Here is a 22,608-nt window from a genome sequence, read left to right on the forward strand (position 1 = left end):
TAGGTGGTACCCTGGAGCTAATCTGTACTCCCCCGACATTCGGAGATACTTGAAAAAAACATAAGGTTTTCTCTTCCAGTTTTAACACAAAGAAACTACAAATATGGGTGAGAGGACAACTGTACAAACAGGGCCACGTGTTCATGGCTTCCTATAGGCGAATTCTGACTCCGTGGCCATTTTGTGTCCACCAGTTTTCCCAATGGACAGCCAGGTTGCTACACCTGGACTGGACTGTGAATTCTGGACTTCGGGGTGCAGACCTAACTCATTGGTGGATGTTTCATTTATTAGCATTAATTATCACTCATTAATTTGAGTCTCACTCATGTGAGTCCTAGACAGGGACGCTACCCTTTAGTCTTATAGTGTCAGGTGTTGCACCAGCGAAGAGATGCCACGGGGTGAGATGCGGCCTGCGGTCTGGGATCAGACCACAGGCAACTATAGACATTAAGGGACACCCTCCACTGGAGCTCCTTCAAGAGGCAGATGCCTATGCAGTCCAGAGAGAGAGGATTCAGCTGACGTCGTGGTATCAGACGGACCCTTTTTGCTTATTCAGCGGTACCTGGGTACAGGAGTGCCCAGGGAGTTAAAGTGCACCAAAGGTCCACAGGGGTAGTGCTACTCCCTACACTTGGGTGGGACTGACTCTCATTGGGGGAGGACACAAGGGGTATTGGTGCCACACACCTATGTACTTTGGAGGACAATCACACAGTGTTGTTATTATTGTTTTGTGTGTGTTCTATTGTATGTTACCGTTATATCGTTATTCTATTGTCAGTAAACCAATTGTTATATACTGTGTGTGTATCATTTCCCTGTAAGTGGTCCTGAAAGAGTGAAAAAGCTTATCCCGCTGCACTGGAATCCCTCTCAGGTGGAGGCACTGCACCGAGGAGAACGAGAGCTCACCCCAGGCTCCCAGCTGCAGAGGCTCAGGCCTTCTGTGAGCCACAGGTAACGGCCGCACACATAGTTCCCTTAGACACGGGAAAAGTGGGTTACACTAACATACTGTATGTATAACTATGATAAAAGCCAAGTTTTGTGTTACAGTATATTATGGGTAACAGTGAAGTTGTAGACTAGACATATGAAAGAAGGTTTTTCCTTCACTGAACTTTGTCACCTTATAATGGCTGACCCTGTGTTTGTTTTCCTGATGGGGGCCCCTTGAGTTCATATCTGTTGATTTGTCTCTTTGTAGAGTTAGGCATGAGAGATACAGCTGTTTAGCATTGAAGGGGGAAGATGAGACTGTCAGGCAGCCAAAGTCTTTCTTTATGTTTAGTCGGCTAAATTATATAACAAATTTATTACCAATAATGACATATGAAATTATGCATGGCCGCCCCCTTTTTGGGGTATAAAATAAGCTGCATTGGACCATCTCAGGAGTGCATTTTCTGTTAGTCAGACAGCAATGTTTGATTTGCATTAGATGAACTCTTGCAAGCGGATGTTTTTTCCACGACAAACCATACCTATTTTCAATAATTATTGCTTAAAAATATGTATTTATCTCCTCATGAACTCTTTTGAAAGGCATTTTAACCCATGGTTTCGTATTTCATTTAACACCTTTAATTCACTGAAGTGGTAAACATTTTAGAAAATGAATTATGCTGCACGTTGCAGGCGAGAACTTAATTACCCCGCCCTCTCACACGAATATGAGAAGTCTGCAGGTGAGCTGGGAGGGGAGCTTTGGCTTTGAGGGCAGAGAGATTTCATGTAATAGAATCACGGTGAAGGAGAAGAGAATAGGGTAAGCCGGCCAGGGAAATGAAAACGCTGAGATAGATGTGTGTGCACAAACTCATTTAAGAAACCGATTAAACGTAGAAAGAAGACAGGTAAATAAGTACCAGGTTTGTCATAATATAAAGTCCAATCAGAGATCCCCACTTTATTGAGCATGTTATAGAAGCAAAAAATTAAGTCATACATATATTACTGTGACTCGTGCTGCCTTTGTATTAATTGTTTGAAGCAATGCGATAGTTAACACTATCTTTACTGATTAATTTCATATCAATATGACTATAAGGAAAAGACCTTTCAAGCATTGCAGGTAAGATGAGAATTGGAGGTGTATTTTATGTGCAATAAAATCACTGCTTCCATTACTTCAGTTGTTTCCTTTCCTAGGGCATTTTGATGGTTGAATACATGTGTTATTATGGCGAACAAGACCTTTCTGGCAAACGCATCCAGCTTTACAAATAAGTATACAATTCCTATTCTTTTCCAAGTAGTTATCACAAGTGACTGGGCAGTTAGCATTGCAATCATCATAAACCTCCAGCTTGCCGCAGTTGATGCATTGTTTGGGGGAGATGCATTTGGTGGACTTGGCAAATTCCAGGACATAGCCAGGTTTGCAGGAGCACCCAGGTTTACATTTCTTATCGCATATAACATGTTCGTTGCGACAACTTTTTGGGCAAGGCTTGCAACGGGGATAATACTGTTCATTGGGGCCACAGAGTGGTCCTGCAAAGAAAAATAAGATGAGAGTTGCGAATTAACTAAGACATACTAAAAACAAAGTAGAAATGCCCTATTGTGTAGATATGTAGTGTAGATATGTAGTGTAGAATGAGATTAACAACAGCAGCTAACAACATTGCATCACTAAAAAGGCACGAGGGTCATTGTGTGAATTCTGTGAATACCATGCAATTTAAGCTTCCTTTAGCATCAGAGCCAAATGTAAGAGAATGTTCATACATTTTAATACATCATGCAAGTTACTGTACTAGAATTCCGCTTACAGACGCCATGTGTTTAATGCACGGAAAGAGGGCAAAATTAAGGCAAGGTACACTAGAAGTGAAAAATCCCTGATCAGTGTATCAAGAAAGATCTCAAAACTCCTCTAACTACTTTACATAACCATTATACATATAATAATTAAGGCAACGAACCTAAATCCTTTAATTCTGTGAGATGTTCTAAATGCTTTGTCAGGTCGGACAAATTTCTAACCAGCTAGACCAACATTTGAACAATAGAGATGAGCAAAGTGGTCCCATTTTTCTTTGCAATCATTGGGCAAATCTTTTCTCTTCAAAACTTGTTACAGAAAATGTAAATTCATAAGTGAATATTGACATTTTTGCGTTAACTCACATGAGCAACTTTCACAAATATCAATATGTGTATAACAAAGCCATTGAAAGACATTACATATGCAGAATTGTAAGGGTTACTATAAAACTGACTATAGGTTTCACCCATCTCTAACCAACGGTATTAGAGCTTAATATGATAGTTACTGAGGCTTGGGCAGGTTCACAATCTGAAGTCCACAAACTTTACAATTAGTTTGGAAGTTCGAATTGAATTTTGGAACAGTTTTTCGAATCTGTGCAAAACGTAAGTTAACGTAAGTTAATCAACCTGGCAAACTTTTAGGTTTGTGAACAAATATGTAAACATGTTTTAAAAGTTTATTAAAGTTCAAATTCAAAAAGTATTTTTTTCATTGTGACCGATGTAGCGTCCCTTACTTTTCTGCGTAGGAGATGATTGTGATGTCACCAACGTCAGAGGCAGCACTGTGAATCAAAATGTAGTTACAAATCAAGGCTTTTCTATTCTGTATACATAATTACATAGAGAAGTATAACAAGTGTCTGAGACAGGGCACACCCACAATAATACTGTATGTGCAAAGGGTGAGAGGCCTGAATGTTGCACGACTTCTAGCCTGAGTGTAATCCAGAACCCTTAGAGAGATGCACATTTAGGGGGAGAAGGGGATAAGTATAACATGATTGTGCCTTTGCATTTCTTGTACCCTGTTTCATGAGCAGCACAATACTGTTACACCCCTGAACTGTTATATAATAGCCCCTGTGTGATTGGGTTCACATTAATGCAGCAGCAGACTTACTATTTCTGTGGGTTACGTGCGTAATTACAATAAGATTCCTTGTTTGTAATTATTAGTTGTATTAATAATTTGCTGATTTTAAAGCAGCAATCCAAGTGTGTTTTTTTTTTAACTTTATTTAAATAAAATTGAAGCAGGCGTCTCCAGAGCAGAACAAATAAATTTTGGGATGACGTCGAGGCTTCCTATTGACTGCGTGACACGGGATATTTATAGCCACCATTATGTGAACCACAGTTATCCTAACCAGAGCTGCTTCCGGCACATTATACGGAGGTAAGTGTCTCTGGAAGCAGGGGGTCCCCGGAGCGGAAATAAAGGCAATTAAGCTCTGGAAACCCACCGCTTCAAACCTATTTTTTTTAAAAACACAATAATAATAAAAATTAAAAAAAACAAACACTGCACTTGGACAGCTGTTTTAATGCAACATTGAATGTCGGAGTGTATATTAGTATTGTTTTGTTACATTTTGTATGAAATTTAATAAATTAAACATTACAAAATGCATAGTAATCTTTACTGGCGAATGTGTGTATTCTTTTTTTGTGTTTTTAGGGATTAATCTATGAAATAGGAACATATACAAGGATTTATCTACTAGTACTGAGGAGGAGATTTCCCCACTCAAATATCCTACTGCATGTGTTGTGTCTGCATTTAAATCTCTATTCTCTACTAGTCAAATCTGCAAAAATTCTATAGTGGATCTTCAGCAGAACTAGATAAATTCCCTGTAATACAGGACAATGCATTGTTTGTTTGTCTCATTTGATTAAATACACAGTAAAAAAACAAAAATAGAAATGAATCCAGAATCACAATCCAAGAGCTGCTCCTGTCACTTTCTCTCTCCGTCTCTGAACCTGTGTGCGCCTGTTTCTGCTTCTCACGTTTTTCCTACAGTGGTAATCGCTTTTTTCTGTTTATACGTCTCTGTCTCCAGCAATTTGTGTAATTGTGATTTTTTTAAATGTCCCCACATGAAAACATTGCAAATGGACATTAGGTAGCAGGAATATGGTTTATTGCATCTGGCTATATAATGTACAACACTTACTGTACATACAACAAGGTTATGGTGGGTAAAAAGGGGAACGCAATGTACTGCACAGGACATACCGTACTAAAGACTATTTTACAGTAATATTACAAAATACTTTAGAGCGTAGCTGGTGTGTGTCTTTACAACACCACACAGTGTTAAAACTGCAGATTTCCATCATAGCCATGCACACAGTCAAAAACGTTTTAATGAAAATACTACTGTATGTGCTGTTTTAAAGACTAGGATAGGATGAGGTGACTTGTAGATACACTCTGGTGTGTTTTCTGTACTTCCACTACACACTACTTACTGAATATCGTATACCCTTATTGGATCTCTAACGTTCCCTCAGGTTTGGCAACTTCTCAGCTTCTGACACGTTTAATGGGATGAGTATTTCTTGAGAATGGCACCATCCTTATATCTGGAAGATGTCTCTCTTTCAGGCCCTTTCTCCCCCTCTCCTTCTCCCCCACTATGCCAAACCCCACGTGTCTGTCTCTGTGCGGGTACATGTGTGTACTTACTGATTGCCAGCAGCAGTGTGATGGGCGACTTGGGCAGCATCCTGACCTGGGAAGAAAAGATACAGTCAACTTCAAGGACAACACAACTCCCAGATGCCTCCCTAGAGCTGCACATTATCTCTGCAGCGTCTGCTTTCTTTCCCTGGCTGGAGACATCCCTATCTTATGGAAATTATTAGCACCCAATCTCACCTATCTTGTTGCAGTAATGCTATCTCTGTGTTGTCCTGCTTAATTTGTGTCCAGATGCTGTTCTGTAGTAAACGCTTGAACGGTTCCCTCAATTTATAATGAGCCCGCAGATTGGTGTTATCTGTCATAAACCAAATCTTTCCACATAGGTATTATTTTGTAATTAAAATGAGTAATACATTCGGTATGTCCTAATCCTTATGGATTGCTTAATCTGGTTTAACACACCTTTACTGTTGAAATAGTGTAAAATGTAATGTCACCCAGTGAAATGCCACTCCTATTTCAGCAGTAGGGTAAGTAAAAGGGATTTACTGTATGGATGCATTGAAATCATTTCTTAATAGATACAAACAGGGAACCAAACACCTCACTTAAAATATCTCACAGCATTGCACTGTAGTAAGGTACTAACAATTAAAAGACTCATTCCTTAACCATTTTTTATATATTCACTCTTTTATGTGTTAAAAATATTAAAATGAATTGGGCAGATTTAAAATGTCCCTAATAAAGAAGTAAGGAAAAAGTGTTGATCGGGATCGGGAAGTCTCTGGACTTCAGGGAATTACGATTGACTCCTGGGGAAGAACCCTCAGTTCCAGGAGGCAAAAAATACGAAGAAGCGGAACTGCCTCTTTAAGAATTTAAATGAATGAAAATATATAAATATGCTGTATCTAAGTAGACTTTGGGGGCTAATTTGTAAGACAATATTGGAACATAATTCTTGCAAAAAGTTTCGTTTTTTAACTGTTCTCCTGTGCATCAATGTATCAAAGTTTTTACTCCAATTGTCTCCCATGCGTCTGTATTGGGCGTGTTTGTAGGAGAAGTTAGATAGAAGCTGTATGATGCAGCAAGTCTAATGAGATGCATAGCATTGTGCGCCTTTTTTATGTTTTAAATAATCTGCCAAATTGGCAAAAACCTTGTTTAGCAAACTGCAGAAAATGTAAAAAGTGAACAGAAATCCGTTTGCATAAAAAAAGGTCGAAGCAAAAAATGGTGCAAGTTCATCTAACAAACTTTGTGTGTGTTAGTATTGTATTGTACATACTGAACCCCGCCAAATATTTTAGTAAATGTTTGAAACACTATGTAACCCTCCATGCCCAGCTTCTCGGGAGATTACATCAGTGTGTTATATATGGCTACAACGCATAGGTAACCTTGACTCAGGGTGCTGGATTCAGGCAACTGGGCAATATGGTAGCAAGGTTGTAGAATAAGGCTGTGCCTAGAGTGCCGTTGACGGCGACACGACGGGGGATGTCACTCGTTGCCAAAGTTATGTTTCGCCGGGCGGCTGCGTCGCGGAATTCCTGCAATTTGATTTGTTCAAGGGCCGTCACATGATGCGACGGCCCGTGAAAAATCTAATTTTGGCGGCAAACAGTTTCCCCGAAGGCGATGTTGCTGCGTCGCGAGCGCTATAAGCACACACGGCGGAAATGCTTTTGTTTTAGGGCGACGTCGCGTCGCCGGCACTATAAGCGCGGCCTAATGGGCACCATAAACTTTTGTACGGGGAACGCACACCACATTTCAAATAAAAGTTGTACATTTTCTTTATCGTTATCGATGCTTTATGCGCTTCCATGAATACCCACTCTTAGCACCCAGAGGGAGGTGTATCTCTTAGTTGCTTACCTGTTCTGATACCCAGGCACCCCTCTTTTACTGGGGGACATTAGGAACATGGGCATCAGGAACGGGTGCACCAGGCCCTCCACACGAGTTAGTGGGGGCACTGAGCTTACTCTCCGTAGTCTCTCCTTGTGACCAACATATCTCTTTTAGTTTTGGAATCTCTTTCTCCATCTTCATCTTTTCAAACTTCAGTTTAGCACTAAATGTCTGTTCCTTGTAACCCTTGCTCAGGTCTTGCAAAGCCTCTGCCAGCTTGCCTTTGAATTATGTCTGATGTCCGGAATCTGTTTCTACTGTCCCAGTCTCCTGCCATTTCGTGGTATCACTTAAAGAGCATTTAAGACCAGCTATTTGAGTTTTCAGCTCTTGAAGCTGTCCTTCTGCATTTCTTTTCCCACTCAATGCAGTTGCCAGTTCAGCTTCTTTGGATTTGAGTCGCTATTCCACATCTCCTAACTGACTCAGATCAAGGCTTAAATCTTTTCTTTATTTCTGACTTGCAGCTGCCGGTACTCCTCTCAGACTTTGCCCAACTCCAGCTGCAGCCGGGCCTTCACACGGGCTATGTGGTCCAGCAATTCGCAGGCATCGGACATTTTGACCTCATAGCGTAGTGTCAGGTCGGCCACTTGACGGACGGATATCTCGTTTCTCTCTTCCTTTTTGGCAAGCTGTATCTTGAGCTCAGCGATCTGCGCCTGCAGCGCTGTGAGTTGCTGGAATGTGTTCAGCTGCAAGCTTTAGCTCTTCCACTTCTAGGCTTTGCTGCAAGTTCCACTCCTCAGCGAGAGACCACTGTTTGAGTGCATCCTGCATTACGTTATGGAGCTCTGCCAATGCCTTCGCTAGTGTCCCAGGAGCTTGCCTTTTCTAGGTTTCTTTCTCCTGGGTGTACCGACTATTGGGGATGGAGCAGTGTCTCTGCTCCTCTAGCTCTTGCTTCAGATTTTCGACCACCTCAAGCACCCTCTCATACAGAGTTACCTGGCCTCTAAGTTTATCCTCCGGCAAGGCTCTGGTTTTGCTCAGTGTGGCCTTCAGCTCCTCATGCTGCTCTCTGGGACACACTGGATATTCAAATGCTCCTGCAGCATTGTTTTAATGTTTTACTGTGTTTTTTAACTTTTGTTTTTCTGTACTAGATGAAAGCAGGGGGTCTCGAGAGGTGAAACCAGTTAATTTCACTTCCTGGAACCCCTTGCTTCAGGAGATACAGACCTCCATGGGTGCTGCCATTATCTCTGGACGGTTTAAATGCCTCATGTCACGGCTTCTTATTGGTCCACGTGATGTGGGAGCTTTAAAAGCACAGCTGCAGTGGCTACCAGCAGCCACTACAGAAGTCAATATCTCTGGAATCAGGGGGTTGCCGGAGCTGAAACTAATGGGGTTCGGCTCCTTGGACCCTCTGGTTCAAGCATATGTTGAAACATTAGTTAAATATTCTGTCCTTGATGATGTAGATAACTGAATATGGGTCTCTAGCACTCCCCCTCATGATTTAGAGGCCCATATTCAGGAATCTTGACCATCAGGGGGCAGGATTGTCCCAGCTTCTGTAAGAGCAGCTCTGGGGATACATGGAGTGAGTTTACTCTCTCGGACTCCTCTGCCGAGTTTTTACTAGAATCTGTTTGGTCTGGGAGGATTAACGCTGCTTTAATCCTCTTGGGCCACAAAATTTACTTGTGGGGGCCATGGACCGGTCACAGAAGAGCCTTTTGATCTGTGGCCATGAGAACATTGGGTCTGTCTACATCTGTATATGACCCCTCAAATGGAATATTTTTTATGTGAGTTGGGTAATAGGACCAATTATACCAATTATACCAGAGACATTTTTAATGAAGTATCTATATAAATTAGCAGACAACAAATCTCTGCACATATTTCTCATATTTTGGAATTGGCCATTCCACAATGGCTTGAATCTTACTAAGATCCAACTCTTCAGGGGAGATGATAAAGCTGAGAAATTGCATGCATGCCTTTTTAAACTGAAATGTGTCTCGTTTTATGTATAGTTTATCTCTACGGAAACATTACATGACAATTTGGACAAGTTTTTGATTATCCTGATAATTATCTGAGAAAATCAGGATAACATCCACATAAACAACAACATACTGTTCCAAGAGATCTAGAAGAACATCATTGATCAGATCAAGTGTTGAAAGTTGGGTGTAGCAGTACAGAGGCATGACCAACTATTTAGAGTCACCATAGCAGGTTCAGAAGGCACTTATCGCCCGGTTGGATACATATTATATTTGTAAGCTCTCCGGAGGTCAAGCTTTATATAAAATCTTGGCAGATCGTAACCTCTCCAGAAGTTCTGGTATGAAAGATAGTGGGACTCTGTTTTTAATTGTGATGTTATTCAGCTCCAGGACGTCCATGTAATAGAGTAAATAACCATAATTTCTTCTAACAACGAAGAGAGCGACCTCTGCAAGAGAAGTAGAGAGTCAAATAAAGTCCATAGAGAGGTTCTCCTTTAATTATTTGACCAAATGGAATAGCAGCATCTGGTAGCTATTCAATTGAACAGTCATACGGTCAGTGTGGAGGAAGCTTATATGCATTTATTTTGTCACACACATCCTGAAATTCTTGATGTTGAGGTGATGGCATAGACAAATGGGTGGAAGAAATTCCACGTATTGCTATCCTATAAGGTGGGCCACTTATGGGTAGGCAACACATTTCACAATGTTCTGAGGGAAAAGTAACAGCTCTGAGTTTCCAATTAATTTGACAATTATGAACCATGAGCCAAGGAATACCCAGAATAACTGGCAACTGAGGTGAAGGAATAAGGTGGTTCAAAGGGAGGATACCGGGTTCCAGAATATAATAATTCAATAGAATGTCCAAGCGTAAACAGACAGAAAAGAGACAGCTCTTGCATGGAGTGGGTAATGTGATGATAGTGAGATAAGTGAGATGTCTTGTATATTGATTAAGAAACCCTCCTGAAGGAAACAGACAATGAAGGTGTCCCCACGCTGCTGCGGCCTCATTGGGGGTGCATATTAGTTGCCATTTTGAATAAGACGTTGATACTCATATTTCTTCTTGAGTTAGTTCCTTAAGCATAAGATTATAGTCCTTACCCACTCCTATAGCTTCTTGACGTCTTTATATGGTCTTTATATGGTGTGACCAGCCACAGGTTAACGAATCCAGAGTATGAAAGCGCACTGCCAAGGGAGCCAGGTTGAAGTAATAGAAAATGATTTATTGAGTAACATCACCCAAAGGAGTTGGAAAGAAATATCCTCTAGATCAGGGGTGCGCAAAGATACTGCGCTGCACCCCCCATGCCTGCCAGCTCCGGTACTCGCACCCCCCCTAAGTTCCAGCGTCAAATGCCACATGGGGTCACGTGACGTTGCGGTGTCATTTGGCGTGCGTTGCCATGGGGACGTGTCGCCGAAGACAAGGTAGTAGACACTGCAGAGGCCTCACGCGCTCCCCCGGCATTTAATTTAAATGCCTTGTGGAAGACCGCGGGGCCTCTGCAACAGCCGCCCTCCCCCCCCCCTGAAAAAACGTGCACCCCCACTGGAGGGCGCTCCCCCACTTTGCCCACCCCTGCTCTAGATTATCAATTTCATAGGTATAAGGACCGGAACTTAGTGGAGAACGGTAGCGTAGTTCCATCTTCACAGGGGTGTCTTTACGTCTAGAAAAAAACCAAGTTATCTTTGGAGAATTCGAGGACCATGAAATATCCCCCCGCACCTGAGTCAATAATAGCAGTGTTAGAGATGTGGTGAGTACCTTCCTTAAGAATAATAGTCAAAATGAAGTGGGGATGCCTGATAAGTACGTTACTACTCTCTTGAGTGGTGAAGAATATGGGTTGTGACAGACAGTAGCTGGTTAGCGTTAATAGCATTCTTTGTTTACATTGAGTGGACAAGGACCTGACAGAGTAGCGCACACAGCTGGTGTTTCATTTAAGCATTTAAAAAATAAAATGTAAAAAAGGTGTACAGTATGTACAGTATATAATGTACATATAATGGGTAGAGAAGTGCTAAAGTTATGTCTACCCAGAATTCATGCATATACGGTATCTTAATGACTGTGTGACATGTGACAATAGGGTGATTGTACCAAGTTTGGGGAACTGGGTAAAAAACACGCAGATACTCGCATGAGTTTTCCATCTTTGCTTCACTTTGTAAAGTAAAGAGGTTGTGTCACTTTTTTACCCAATATAACTTGATTGTATCTGGTTTACACCCTCTGCCAGCTTCACAATGCAAAATCAGTGGCCAAACTCAAATTGATGAGCTCCAGAGGATGTAACAACTGTCTCTGTGGGGGTCTACTGATTCAGTATCTTCAGCGACCAATGCTTAGCAGTATTAGTTAAAGGAACAGGCAAACGCTCTAGGGAATTCGTGTCAGAAAGGGGTTAGGAAATTAAAAGTGATACACACACAATGTAATTACCCATAATCCTTGTCTGCAGCGGTGTGAGTTGCTGCTCATTAAGTGGAAAAGGAAGCAGCCAAGGACCAGAGCCCAATACATTTAAGTTCATGAAATACAATATATTACTGTGGTGTACATAAGTATCATAATCCTTTGCAAAAACAAAAATACAATGCTTTCTTTCCTAGCTCTACTACCCATTACATATCATTGCAGGGTTTTAGGCGAATGACAATGTGGATGTGGCTTGGGCTGTATCCAATTCGGAATGGGTCAAGAGAGTAATTACTTACCTCTTTCCGGGACCTAGAAGGTATTGAGCCTATAGAAATAGCTCTATACTTACATAAAATGTATTTAGTATTTTTATTGTGTCAATAGGAACAGTACTGGCAGTTTTCTCAACATATTTTAGCCAGTTTATGCAAACATACAGTATAACCTTTATTCCATAATCCTAAAAGGAGGGGCTCAAAAGGTATGTTTTACAATTTCAAAGCTACAGGACTAATTTATTTTCAGCCCACAGCTTAATGAATAGATTCTCTTCACCTCCCCATTTAATAGTGTAGTACACTGTTATTCAGGATTATTACTTAGCGAGTACTATGTGCTGCATTTTATGATTTTATATACTGTAGATCTTCTGCAGTTTACACTGATACCCTTGAATTAATGTGTAGATTAAAATGCTTTATCACAGGATTCATGGACGCTAAATAAAGGTATTTGTCAGTTACAGTATGTAACTATTACAATCATGATCAATGTGGGATATGTTTTGCGGTTAGGATATTTAAATTGCACATGGTACAGGGATACATTTCAGAATGGCAGAAAGTACTGCGTTTCCAACAAATGTATTCAGTTGTATATAGATTTGTGACATGATTAAGTATAAATATACCATGACACATTTTGTTATGGACTGGTAGATTTGTTATTATTATATCCGTGTAACTAGGGCCACATGTGTATTGTTTATTCTGGCAATGGCATCTGTGAGCTTATTAATTGAGGCATATTGCCTTGAGGCAGATATAGAGAAGGAGAAAAACTGGAAGAGCACTACTGTAGGTATCAAAAAAGTAGAAAGCAGGGTGCGTATCCCATAAAAAGATTATTTATTGGTCATGGAAAAACAGGGCAATGGAAAGACCTACCAACGTTTCACGCTTCACAGAGCGCTCTCCATTGCCCTGTTTTTCCATGACCAATAAATAATCTTTTGATGGGAGACGCACCCTCCTTTCTACTTTTTTGATACCTACAGTAATGCTCTTCCAGTTTTTCTCCTTTTCCACTAGCCTACCCCTTGGACGGAAGGACACCTGGGGACACCTCACCTTTGGATCGCATGGACTGTGCAGCACTCAGAGTGAGTCAATCGCTTGCTACATGTTTTCCTGTTCAGCACTTTATTTAGACAATTGGTACGTTATAGGGTGTTATTATGCTCAATCTTCCTGGTGTTATTGTTAACAACAGCGTCACTTATCAGTGAGCTTACCATCCGGGACAGCAACCCAGTACCTGTCTTCTATCAAGTTTATGTTTAGGGGTCCCCCCTACAAGTATCTGGTTATTCATTCATTCATTTATCCTACTGTTGGGGTCTTTAGCATTACGCAGTCACATGGTCTGTCTTGAGGCGGATATGCAATATATTACTGTTTATTTATTCTTACTGTTTGGGATTCAAATGTAAATCTTCACATCACAGGCTGATTTTTACTCTTTATCAAATACCTGATCATACAGTATCAATACAATGACAAGTCACTAAATGAAAGTGTAATTGTGTAATACAAAATTTGATGCATTGGCAAATAGTTTAGATCAGGGGTCTCAAACAGTCCTCAAGGGCCACGAAAGGCTGGATTTTATGGATGTCCCTGCTTCAGCACAGGTGGCTCAATCAGTGGCTCAGTCTTTGACAAAAGTTTACACCTTTTCTAGATTTGAGTGCAAAGTTTCTGTTGGATCTCTTACCAGAGATCTGTAACAATTACGGTCACTCGGTAGTCTTAGATTTCCTTTTCTATACCGTATCTTGCATTGCTAGATTTCCACCTTTGTCGGCAGGTTTAATTGTGATCTGATCCATTTCCATCAGTTTTTTTTAGGGCTGTCCTTTCTTCTGGACTCATATTGTTTACCCTGCTGATGGTATGGAGAGATTCCAGATCCTTAGGAACCAGATTTACAAAGGTGGAAATATTTGCACTCAAATCTTGAAAAGGTGTAAAGTGACTCTGGGTTCTTAGGGATGTGTGGGGTCCTTCACCTGGGTTGCGTGTGCTTCCTGCTTGGATTGTTGCCAGGTTGTTTATATCCTCCTGGTTTCCTGCGTTGAGTTCTACAATCCCTAGGTTATCAGTTAAGATTCTATCCATGCTTTTTAAATGCTTAAATAAAAGCATTTTACGTGCAAAGAGATTGACATCTTTCGCCGCTTCAAATAAATCAAAATTTGCCACAGGGGCAAAGGTCAAGTCTTTGGTTAAAACACTGATATTGTGTTCGCTAGTTTAATTATCCTCATTTTTGTAGAGCCCTCGTCAGTGTCTACCTGCGTGGTTTCCTCCTCCCGTCCCTTCTTCCCCCGGCATGACCAGATCTTCCTGTCTCTTAGTTCCCAGCTTCCCACCTCGTCTAGTTCTTCGCCAGGGTCGTAATCGACACTCGGTGTGTGGATCTCCCCTAAAAAAAGGAGTTTGTGATGTTGGGGTTTGGTTTCTTAAGACTCTTGATTTGAAAGAGACTTTATTGTTATATTGATGCTGGAATCTGGTATTAGCTATTAGCTTCAGTGTCTGAAGTCTCCCACACCAACCAAGTGGAAAGACCCCCCCACTGTTTGAAAACTATGAAAACAGCTTACAAAAGAATATTGATACATTTGTGAACGAATTAAAAACCAAAAAAACAGAGAAAATTCCAAAGGGATGTTAAGGATAATGAGAAAAAAATATATAAACACCATTTTCAAACTACAGTACTAAAATAGTATCATTAAAAAACAGTGAATCCTCCACAGAGTGGGAGACTTCGGACACTGAAGCTAATACCAGATTCCAGCATCAATATAAGAATAAAGTCTAGAAATTACCGCAGACCACAATTACTTGAGAGGACAATATATTCCCTGTAATTCAGGGAGATGGGTTAACAACTGGCAATCTCCTTGCAGTAGTTACTGCTCATTGATACCACGTTGTACTGTGCCAGAAAAATAAAAGATAATAATAATAATAGATATTATTTTGTTACATTGAAATAGGAGATCAGGAACTAACTAAAATCAAGTAATTCTTAGTAAAGGTAACAGACACATTGTCAAACTTTGCCATCACTTGTGTACAAGTGGGTACCTGTGTACCTTTCTAGCCTTAAAACCACACAATCTATCTCCTTCCAGTGCAAAGCCATGTTCGAAGCCAGAAATGCATGTACTCTTGTGTATACTATTGCTTATTAAATGTTCATGAGCTGATCATCAATCTTATTTGTACATTACTAAAGATATAATTACAGAGAGCGGTATATATAATTATAGTATAGTTCTTGTTTCTCGTATGAGCCTATAAACAAAGCTGCTACTCCCATTTAGCCTGAGCAATGTTAATGGTTCCAAGGTTAGGCAATATAGACCAATAAGTCCTTACTTCACGTTTTACAAATTAATAGTGAACCTCGTTATCCCATTAAAGCCTTGTTATTTGGGTCACAGACCTATGACACAGCTTGTCCCAGGACATACTGTCCCGTTCTTGAGAAGATGTCTCTATGCATCACTGTATTTCTGCATGAAGATCTGTATACATCACTCAAAACTATCAGGTCTAGACTCTATAGATATGTAAATAACTTGGTTCTGAACACACCACTACAAACCAATCAATCCACCATTAACATATACCAGAACAAAATGATAATTTTCATACTCACCATAATCGTTGTTGTTGGGGTTGGTATTATCCTTCTCTGTAGGGTAAGGGGGTAAGGGAATTACTTTGCAGCTATGTTGGCATATAAGACAGCACCTAGAACATTATGAATATTTGTATACGTATCTCTTGCCGTACATGTAGAAATAATGGGACCCTATAACTATCAATATCGAATTTTTAAAAATGTGTTCGCCTCCAGAACTTACACATTTTCAGAACAAACTCCTAAACATGTTCAGTATATTACTGTGAGGATTCGCCATTCTGGCAGTTTGGTCCCCTTAACCCTTACCCACTCGTCGGGTTCCTGTGGCACTCAAGAAAGGCAGCCTAATGGTGGTGCTCATGCGTGGCGCGTGGGCAGTGCATGGGTCCCATCGGTCTCCGCTACTCCTGCGTCCAGGGTACACTCTCTTGCCTCTGGCACTGATGCGCGAAGCATGCGCGGTCTCCTCGATGGTCTGCGGTCCCTGCCTCTCGTTCCCGCCCTGACATCAGAGCGACACGGCGCAACACTACCCCACGCTCCTCCTCTGTCTCCGCCTCAGGTCTTCGCCCCCGTTCTGACGCGGGTGTCATGGCACGCACTGACGGCAAGCGACCAGGTCTCCAGCGTGATGCGCGGGTTGCGCGCGGCGCACACGTACTCTCTGGAAGCTCCTCCTCAGTCTCGGTCGGCTGTGTAGTGGGATGCGCCTGCACGATCCAACAGCCTATCGGTTCTACTTCCTGGATGCCTCCCATTGGTGGGAGGTCCTTTAAATATGCTGTCTAAACTCTATTTCCTCGCCGAGCATAACTTCTGTTTGTGATGCTGAACCTCATCACTCCTAGCTTGTCTGCCTCTTACCTTGCTGCCTGACCCTGCCTAGTACCTTGGACTTCGTGATACTCTCCTGCACTGACTCTGGCTTTGGATAAGACAACGCTGCTCTCTCCTGCACTGAGAGACAACAGGAAAGGGATAGGGAGTGATCACAAAACCATACTAATTGTGTAGTTGTATGAATATAAATCAGGTAATCGAATTGTGGGTGCAAACTGTGAACTGAAAAGTGAATCAGAAAAGGGGGGAAGGGAAACACAAAGTGATTGTGCCCCTAAAAGAATTCACTAAACTGCACACCACTAAGTGTAAAAAGTAACTTTTAATAAATTTACTTAAAACATATATTACCAAAGATGGTGTAATGTGAATTAAAAATTAATTAAATCAGCAATATCAAGCATCTATGTCATCTAATATATATGATTGTGCTATCCCAATTAACCAGCTAATGATGGTGGGATATAGAAGGCATAAAATGCTATAAATCAGGGTATTAACCCCTCTGGATCAGCTGTTAGACCAGCTGGTAAATATATAAGAGTCAGCGAGACCAGATGAATAGTGATGGAAAAATATCCAATCCTCCTACTGTAATCATATCATTGAACACCTCTGTAGTTTCTTATCAGTCTTGTGAGGTGCATATCCTGTGAGTAAAGAAACTGACACTCACAGCCACAGTAATAGTGAGTTCACAGCATATACTCTGTGAAGACACATAACCACAGAGATAGGAGGGATAGCAACAACGCTAGCTGACTACAGAACTTGTTATTCTCTTATAAACTAGTGACTATAAGACTAAAGTTCTAAACCCTGCTTTGGGTTTATTATGTGTGTAATGTGTGTATACGTGCTGCATATTATACAATTTTGCAAGAATAGACAACAATATTTTGCATGTATACATATATGTTTTCTTTTTTATTAATTCTGATTCTTTGGTCCATCACTGCATTTTTAATGACACATTGCTTAGCAACACATACTTGAGGGGGACCTTTATCATCTAGTATGTGCAATAGGCATGTAATTATTATGCTATGATAGGACTTGTACCCTTGTTGCCATTTTCCTTGGCCAGTACCTTTAATTTTGCTGCTATATGTGGTTTGGAGGCTTCTCACTAGCATTAGTGAGGCTGTTTAAGACTATCAGCCAAATTCTGCGCATTGCAAGGCTTCGCGACCAGTTCGCGCATGCGCAATGAAGTTGGCTTTAAATAGAAATATTTTCTAAGTCCCCGCGCATGCGCAGTACTCGGTAAACGTGTCACTATGGTTTAAACGGCTGTTGAAGCTCAGAAAACGATCGGCTAACCACTGACAGTGGCATGATTGAGGTACTTGGCAGCAGATCATACCAATATCTATTTTTAGTAGTATTTGGGTATCTTATTGTGCGGTTGTGGGTGCGCGCACAGTGCGCATGCGCAAAAGCTGATGGCAATTGATTCTGTAATCAAGGTACTGATAGGGTATATAAGGGCCCAGTCCTCTCCCCCCCAGTAAATTTTGTCCCTGAAGAAGCTCCTTTGCTGGAGGGAAACGCGCGTTGGACGTGCAATGTTGTCAGTCTCCTAATTGGAGTTGTTTTAATGCAGTGTTTGTAGTTTCCTGATTCAGTATGTATAGATCACAGTACTTGGCTATTTCAGTCCAGGTTCTGTAGTCAGTGAGCACTGTTGCTATCCCTCCTATTTCTGTGGTTATGTGTCTTCACAGAGTATATGCTGTGAACTCACTATTACTGTGGCTGTGAGTGTCAGTTTCTTTACTCACAGGATATGCATCTCACAAGACTGATTAGAAACTACAGAGGTGTTCAATGATATGATTACAGTAGGAGGATTTGATATTTTTCCATCACTATTTATCTGGTCTCGCTGACTCTTATATATTTACCAGCTAGTCTAACAGCTGATCCAGAGGGGTTAATACCCTGACTTATAGCATCTTATGCCTTCTATATCCCACCATCATTAGCTGGTTAATTGGGATAGCATAATCATATATACTAGATGACATAGATGCTTGATATTGCTGATTTAATTAATTTTTAATTCACGTTACACCATCTTTGGTAATATATGTTTTAAGTAAATTTATTAAAAGTTACTTTTTACACTTAGTGGTGTGCAGTTTAGTGAATTCTTTTAGGGGCACAATCACTTTGTGTTTCCCTTCTCCCCTTTTCTGATTCTCTCCTGCACTGACCTTGGCTTTGGATACGACTATGCTGCTCTCTCCTGCACTGACCTTGGCTTTGGATACGACAACGCTGCTCTCTCCTGCACTGACCCTGGCTTTGGATATGACTGTGCTGCTCTCTCCTGCACTGACCCTGGCTTTGGATACGACGACGCTGCTCTCTCCTGCACTGACCCTGGCTTTGGCTCTACGATGATTCTGCTCTCTCCAATCCTGACTCCGGCTGCATACCCCAAAGATCCGCTACTCTCCTCTCCTAGACCCGGCAAGTACCACGTTTATGCTGTCTTCTATTACCCTGACCCAGCTTGCAAGATTATCTTACACTGTAGACACACCTCGCGGTTGTGGTCGGTGTTCTATACCAATCCCTACCTCAGCCCTGCGGCCGCGCCTCGTTTGTGGTGAGCTACGCGTTACAATTACCACATTTTAATGCTTAATGCTTGTGAATATGATTAAGTGCCCAGGACAAACTTGAAATATAAGTCTACGAAGAGGTAACTCTCAATGTATTATGTCCTGGCAAAACATTTTATAAATAAATAAAATAAATAAGTGTAGACTTTGACAACAGGGATCTTCATATAATTCCTCAGTTTATTCGCTCCTATTCAGGACTTGTGACAGGACTTCAACTTTGGTATAGGTCTCTATATTTGTTCCTTTGCCATTATGTTATTACACAGTAATTAATAAGGTTAGTCATTGCCTCAGACATTACTTTGCACCATCAGTGCTTAGCTTGGGACATGCTAAAGTGTTCTGGGTTAATTATAACTACAGCAATTAAAGTGCAAAGTAACACAACCAAACCAAGGGAGGATGTTATAGTGTCAGTAATACATAACAAATACATGGATTAAACAGAAGAACATAATCTGATATAGTGAATATAGGTTGTGTATATCACCAATGGTAAAGCAATGTCAATGTCTGACGTCATTAGTAAGGGTGGGAAACAAGTGGTAAAGCAAGCGATATGATTGGTTGCTTTACCACATGACTACCCTTTCACATGGCATACTGGCCCTATAAAAGGGGTCTCATACCACCTGTCATCGATGTAGGAGAATTGCCATTAGACATAGCTCTAAACTTCATGCATCTTTATTTATTCTAACATGGCTGCCTCAGCCCACTCCCAGTATAGCAGGACGTACTCAGGGATCCTGTAAGTCAGTGGCAGGCAATATGAAAGTGTAGAAATAATATCAATAAGTCTAGGGTTCAATATATCACAGTGAGTTTATTGCACCAAGGTACAAAGGAGAAAAAGAATTCAAAATAAGCTCATTCCTCTGACCACATATTGCTTGACATCACACTTTTATACATTTCAAATGAGTAATACGCCCCTTAAGGGGGCTGGCTTAGAGATAAAGAAAAATATAATGACATACAAAAACCTTATTCATACAAAAATATATGCTTCGCAAGCTAACCTTTATCCTACATATCTCCATGTAATTTGGGCCTCATAACCTCCTGACTTAAGGAGTAAACCTCTTAGCCCTTTGTGTGTAGCTGCAAGATAAGAGAAGCGGGGGCTCACCAAAAATGAGTTTGTTAGAAAAACTGTGACAATTGAATTATTTAAATTTCAAGACTAGTAGGAATTATACGAGGGTTGGTCTTTGCTAGGAGCGATGATCTGCAGTGCAGCTTTCATACACAAATAAACAGATACACATACATACAAGCAAACACTCAAAATGGCTGCTGAGCCAAAATGGTGGTGATGATAGTCTGTCTTCATATAGCCTAAGACACACCCCGTATCTCCAATCTTCACCGGCTGCATATCACACACACACACAAGAACAAGAAGCACAAAAGATAGACCTGCTATGGTGCAGTAAGTGTAATCAATATTTGACATGATAAAAAGAACTTGAAAAGATACACTCTCAATCAGTGTCTTTAAAAATCAGCTCACAGGCCCGTGGGCTGGTATCTCTGTCTCCTACTGTAACGTCCCTGATGGTGTACCAACACTTCAAATCTCTCACAGCTTACGGGTTCACGGAGCAGGGGCTGCGGCATTTACTCCAAACGCTGAATACAGCTGTGTGTGGTACTGGTGACATCACTGAGCAAAGACTATGGAGGCATGAAGTTCTCAGAAAGTTCCAATGTGCACATTTCACAGACCTCGACTGCTTCGTCAGGGGTAAATCTGAATATGTATATATACTGGAAAAAGAATGAATGCGTTCAAACACCACCAAAAGTCTGTGAAATCAGTCACATCACTACAAGGGTGAAAAAAAAATGTCAGTGGGCCAAACATATCGTAAGAATAAATTATCATTGTTGAACAAAGTACCGAAATGGATTCCAAGGGATATCAAAAGACCAAGACCACGACCAAAAGTAAGATGGGAAGATAACATTTGTTGGAGCAATGTGGAGAAGAGTTGCAGTTGCAGCCATGGGTAGGAGCTTCTCCCTGCTGCGAACAGCTGGTTAATGCCGGTGTGCTGGGGAATACTGTCCCATTCCTCTTCCTACACTGGGCACAGGAAAGGGACAGTGTTTCTCATCACACTCTAATTAAACAGGTGCCCACCAATGCTGTAACAGCCTTTCCAGTCCCCCGCCCATTCTCAGTAAGCAACATAACTATACAGTACATTAGCAGAGGCTTATCATGCTAAAAAGCCCCTGTCATACATGTTAAATGTTAACGTTTTAAATGTGAGTGAAATGAAGGTGGGTTATACCACCATTTTTTCTTTATAAAAACAGTGTTATGCTATCTTCAATGTTTTCCCCTTTTGCCTAACTCTTCGATCCACTGTGAAGTGAAGACACGCAAGGACATTCTGACACAAGTCTGTTCATACAATCCCAAAGCATATACAAATAAACTGATTTGTTATTTTGACCCATTTTTACACACACATTGTTTCACGATATATTTTTCTATCTCTTTCCCATGCGCTATAGGCATTTTGGCTTTGGATAAAAAGTACCAAATTTGCTTGGGAAAATGACACAGTTCTTTAGATGTTCAATCTTTGTGAAGGCTTACTAAACCTTCAATGATCCAAAAAATAGAAGGACAAAAGCACAGTATACATTAGAAAAAAGATCGACTTTACAAATTGTAATTCATAAAAAATACATCCCCATCACGAGAGAAATCACAAAATGGAGAATGTAGCAAAAGTTTAGAAAATATTCTGTAGCTGGGACTATTTGTGGGCAAGCCGCTTCATCAAGCTTTAGTTACATCTGATCCTGCATGGGGTAATTCAATATGTTCCTAAACTCAATTGAATGAGAGTTTCTGACTGATCACAGTGTGATCTGTTGCTCCAGAGCATATTGAATTACCCTCCTCCAGAGGCACCGGGTCAAAAACTTTCGTACTCATTGTCTAAGGAGATCGCGTTCTACACTCCGATGGATCGGCAGAGGTTGACTGCTCGTCTTCCATTCCCATCATTAGTGATACCACAACCACATGAGCGCTCAAAGGAGCAGTCATGTGATTATGGTGTGTCGGTCATGGTCCCTCTGGCACTCAAAAGGTTAACGCAGAGCTTTTATTTGTTATCATTAGCTTTCCTAGGCTGGATTAGTTAGAAATAAGGGAATGTATAATTATGAAGAGTGACTTTCACATTAGACCTCAACATTATTTAGAGACGTAAGAGACTATTCTTGCTAACTTTCTATTAGTTTAGTTGAAAAATAACATTACAGATATGTTATGTATGTGCGAGTACCTCTGTTGGATGAAATTATATGAATTGCTGGCCAGTGAATACATTGATATATAAAGTATGATGAATAATACATTTTCTTGTACATTGAACCCAATATGAT

At 40.9% G+C, this 22,608-nt stretch overlaps 1 protein-coding gene across 2 annotated transcripts in view; it reads right to left on the reverse strand.

Moving 5' to 3' along the window:
• Positions 1-1,893: 1,893 nt before the first annotated feature.
• LOC142497846 (SCO-spondin-like) overlaps positions 1,894-22,608 on the reverse strand; it is a 100,486-nt gene continuing 79,771 nt past the window's right edge. The window contains exons 4-7 of one of the 2 annotated variants that reach the window (XM_075606213.1): positions 15,731-15,766; positions 5,486-5,531; positions 3,525-3,572; positions 1,894-2,505 (exon numbers count right to left, since the gene is read on the reverse strand). In XM_075606213.1, the coding sequence (XP_075462328.1) occupies positions 2,141-2,505; positions 3,525-3,572; positions 5,486-5,531; positions 15,731-15,733 (462 nt within the window). In that variant the 5' untranslated portion in view covers positions 15,734-15,766 and the 3' untranslated portion in view covers positions 1,894-2,140. Of the gene's footprint in view, positions 2,506-3,524; positions 3,573-5,485; positions 5,532-5,677; positions 5,810-15,730; positions 15,767-22,608 lie in introns of those variants that run through there. The other variant, XM_075606214.1, reaches the window with a different exon arrangement.

The sequence above is a fragment of the Ascaphus truei genome, chromosome 6 (genome assembly GCF_040206685.1).
Source record: "Ascaphus truei isolate aAscTru1 chromosome 6, aAscTru1.hap1, whole genome shotgun sequence".
Classification (NCBI taxonomy): domain Eukaryota; kingdom Metazoa; phylum Chordata; class Amphibia; order Anura; family Ascaphidae; genus Ascaphus; species Ascaphus truei.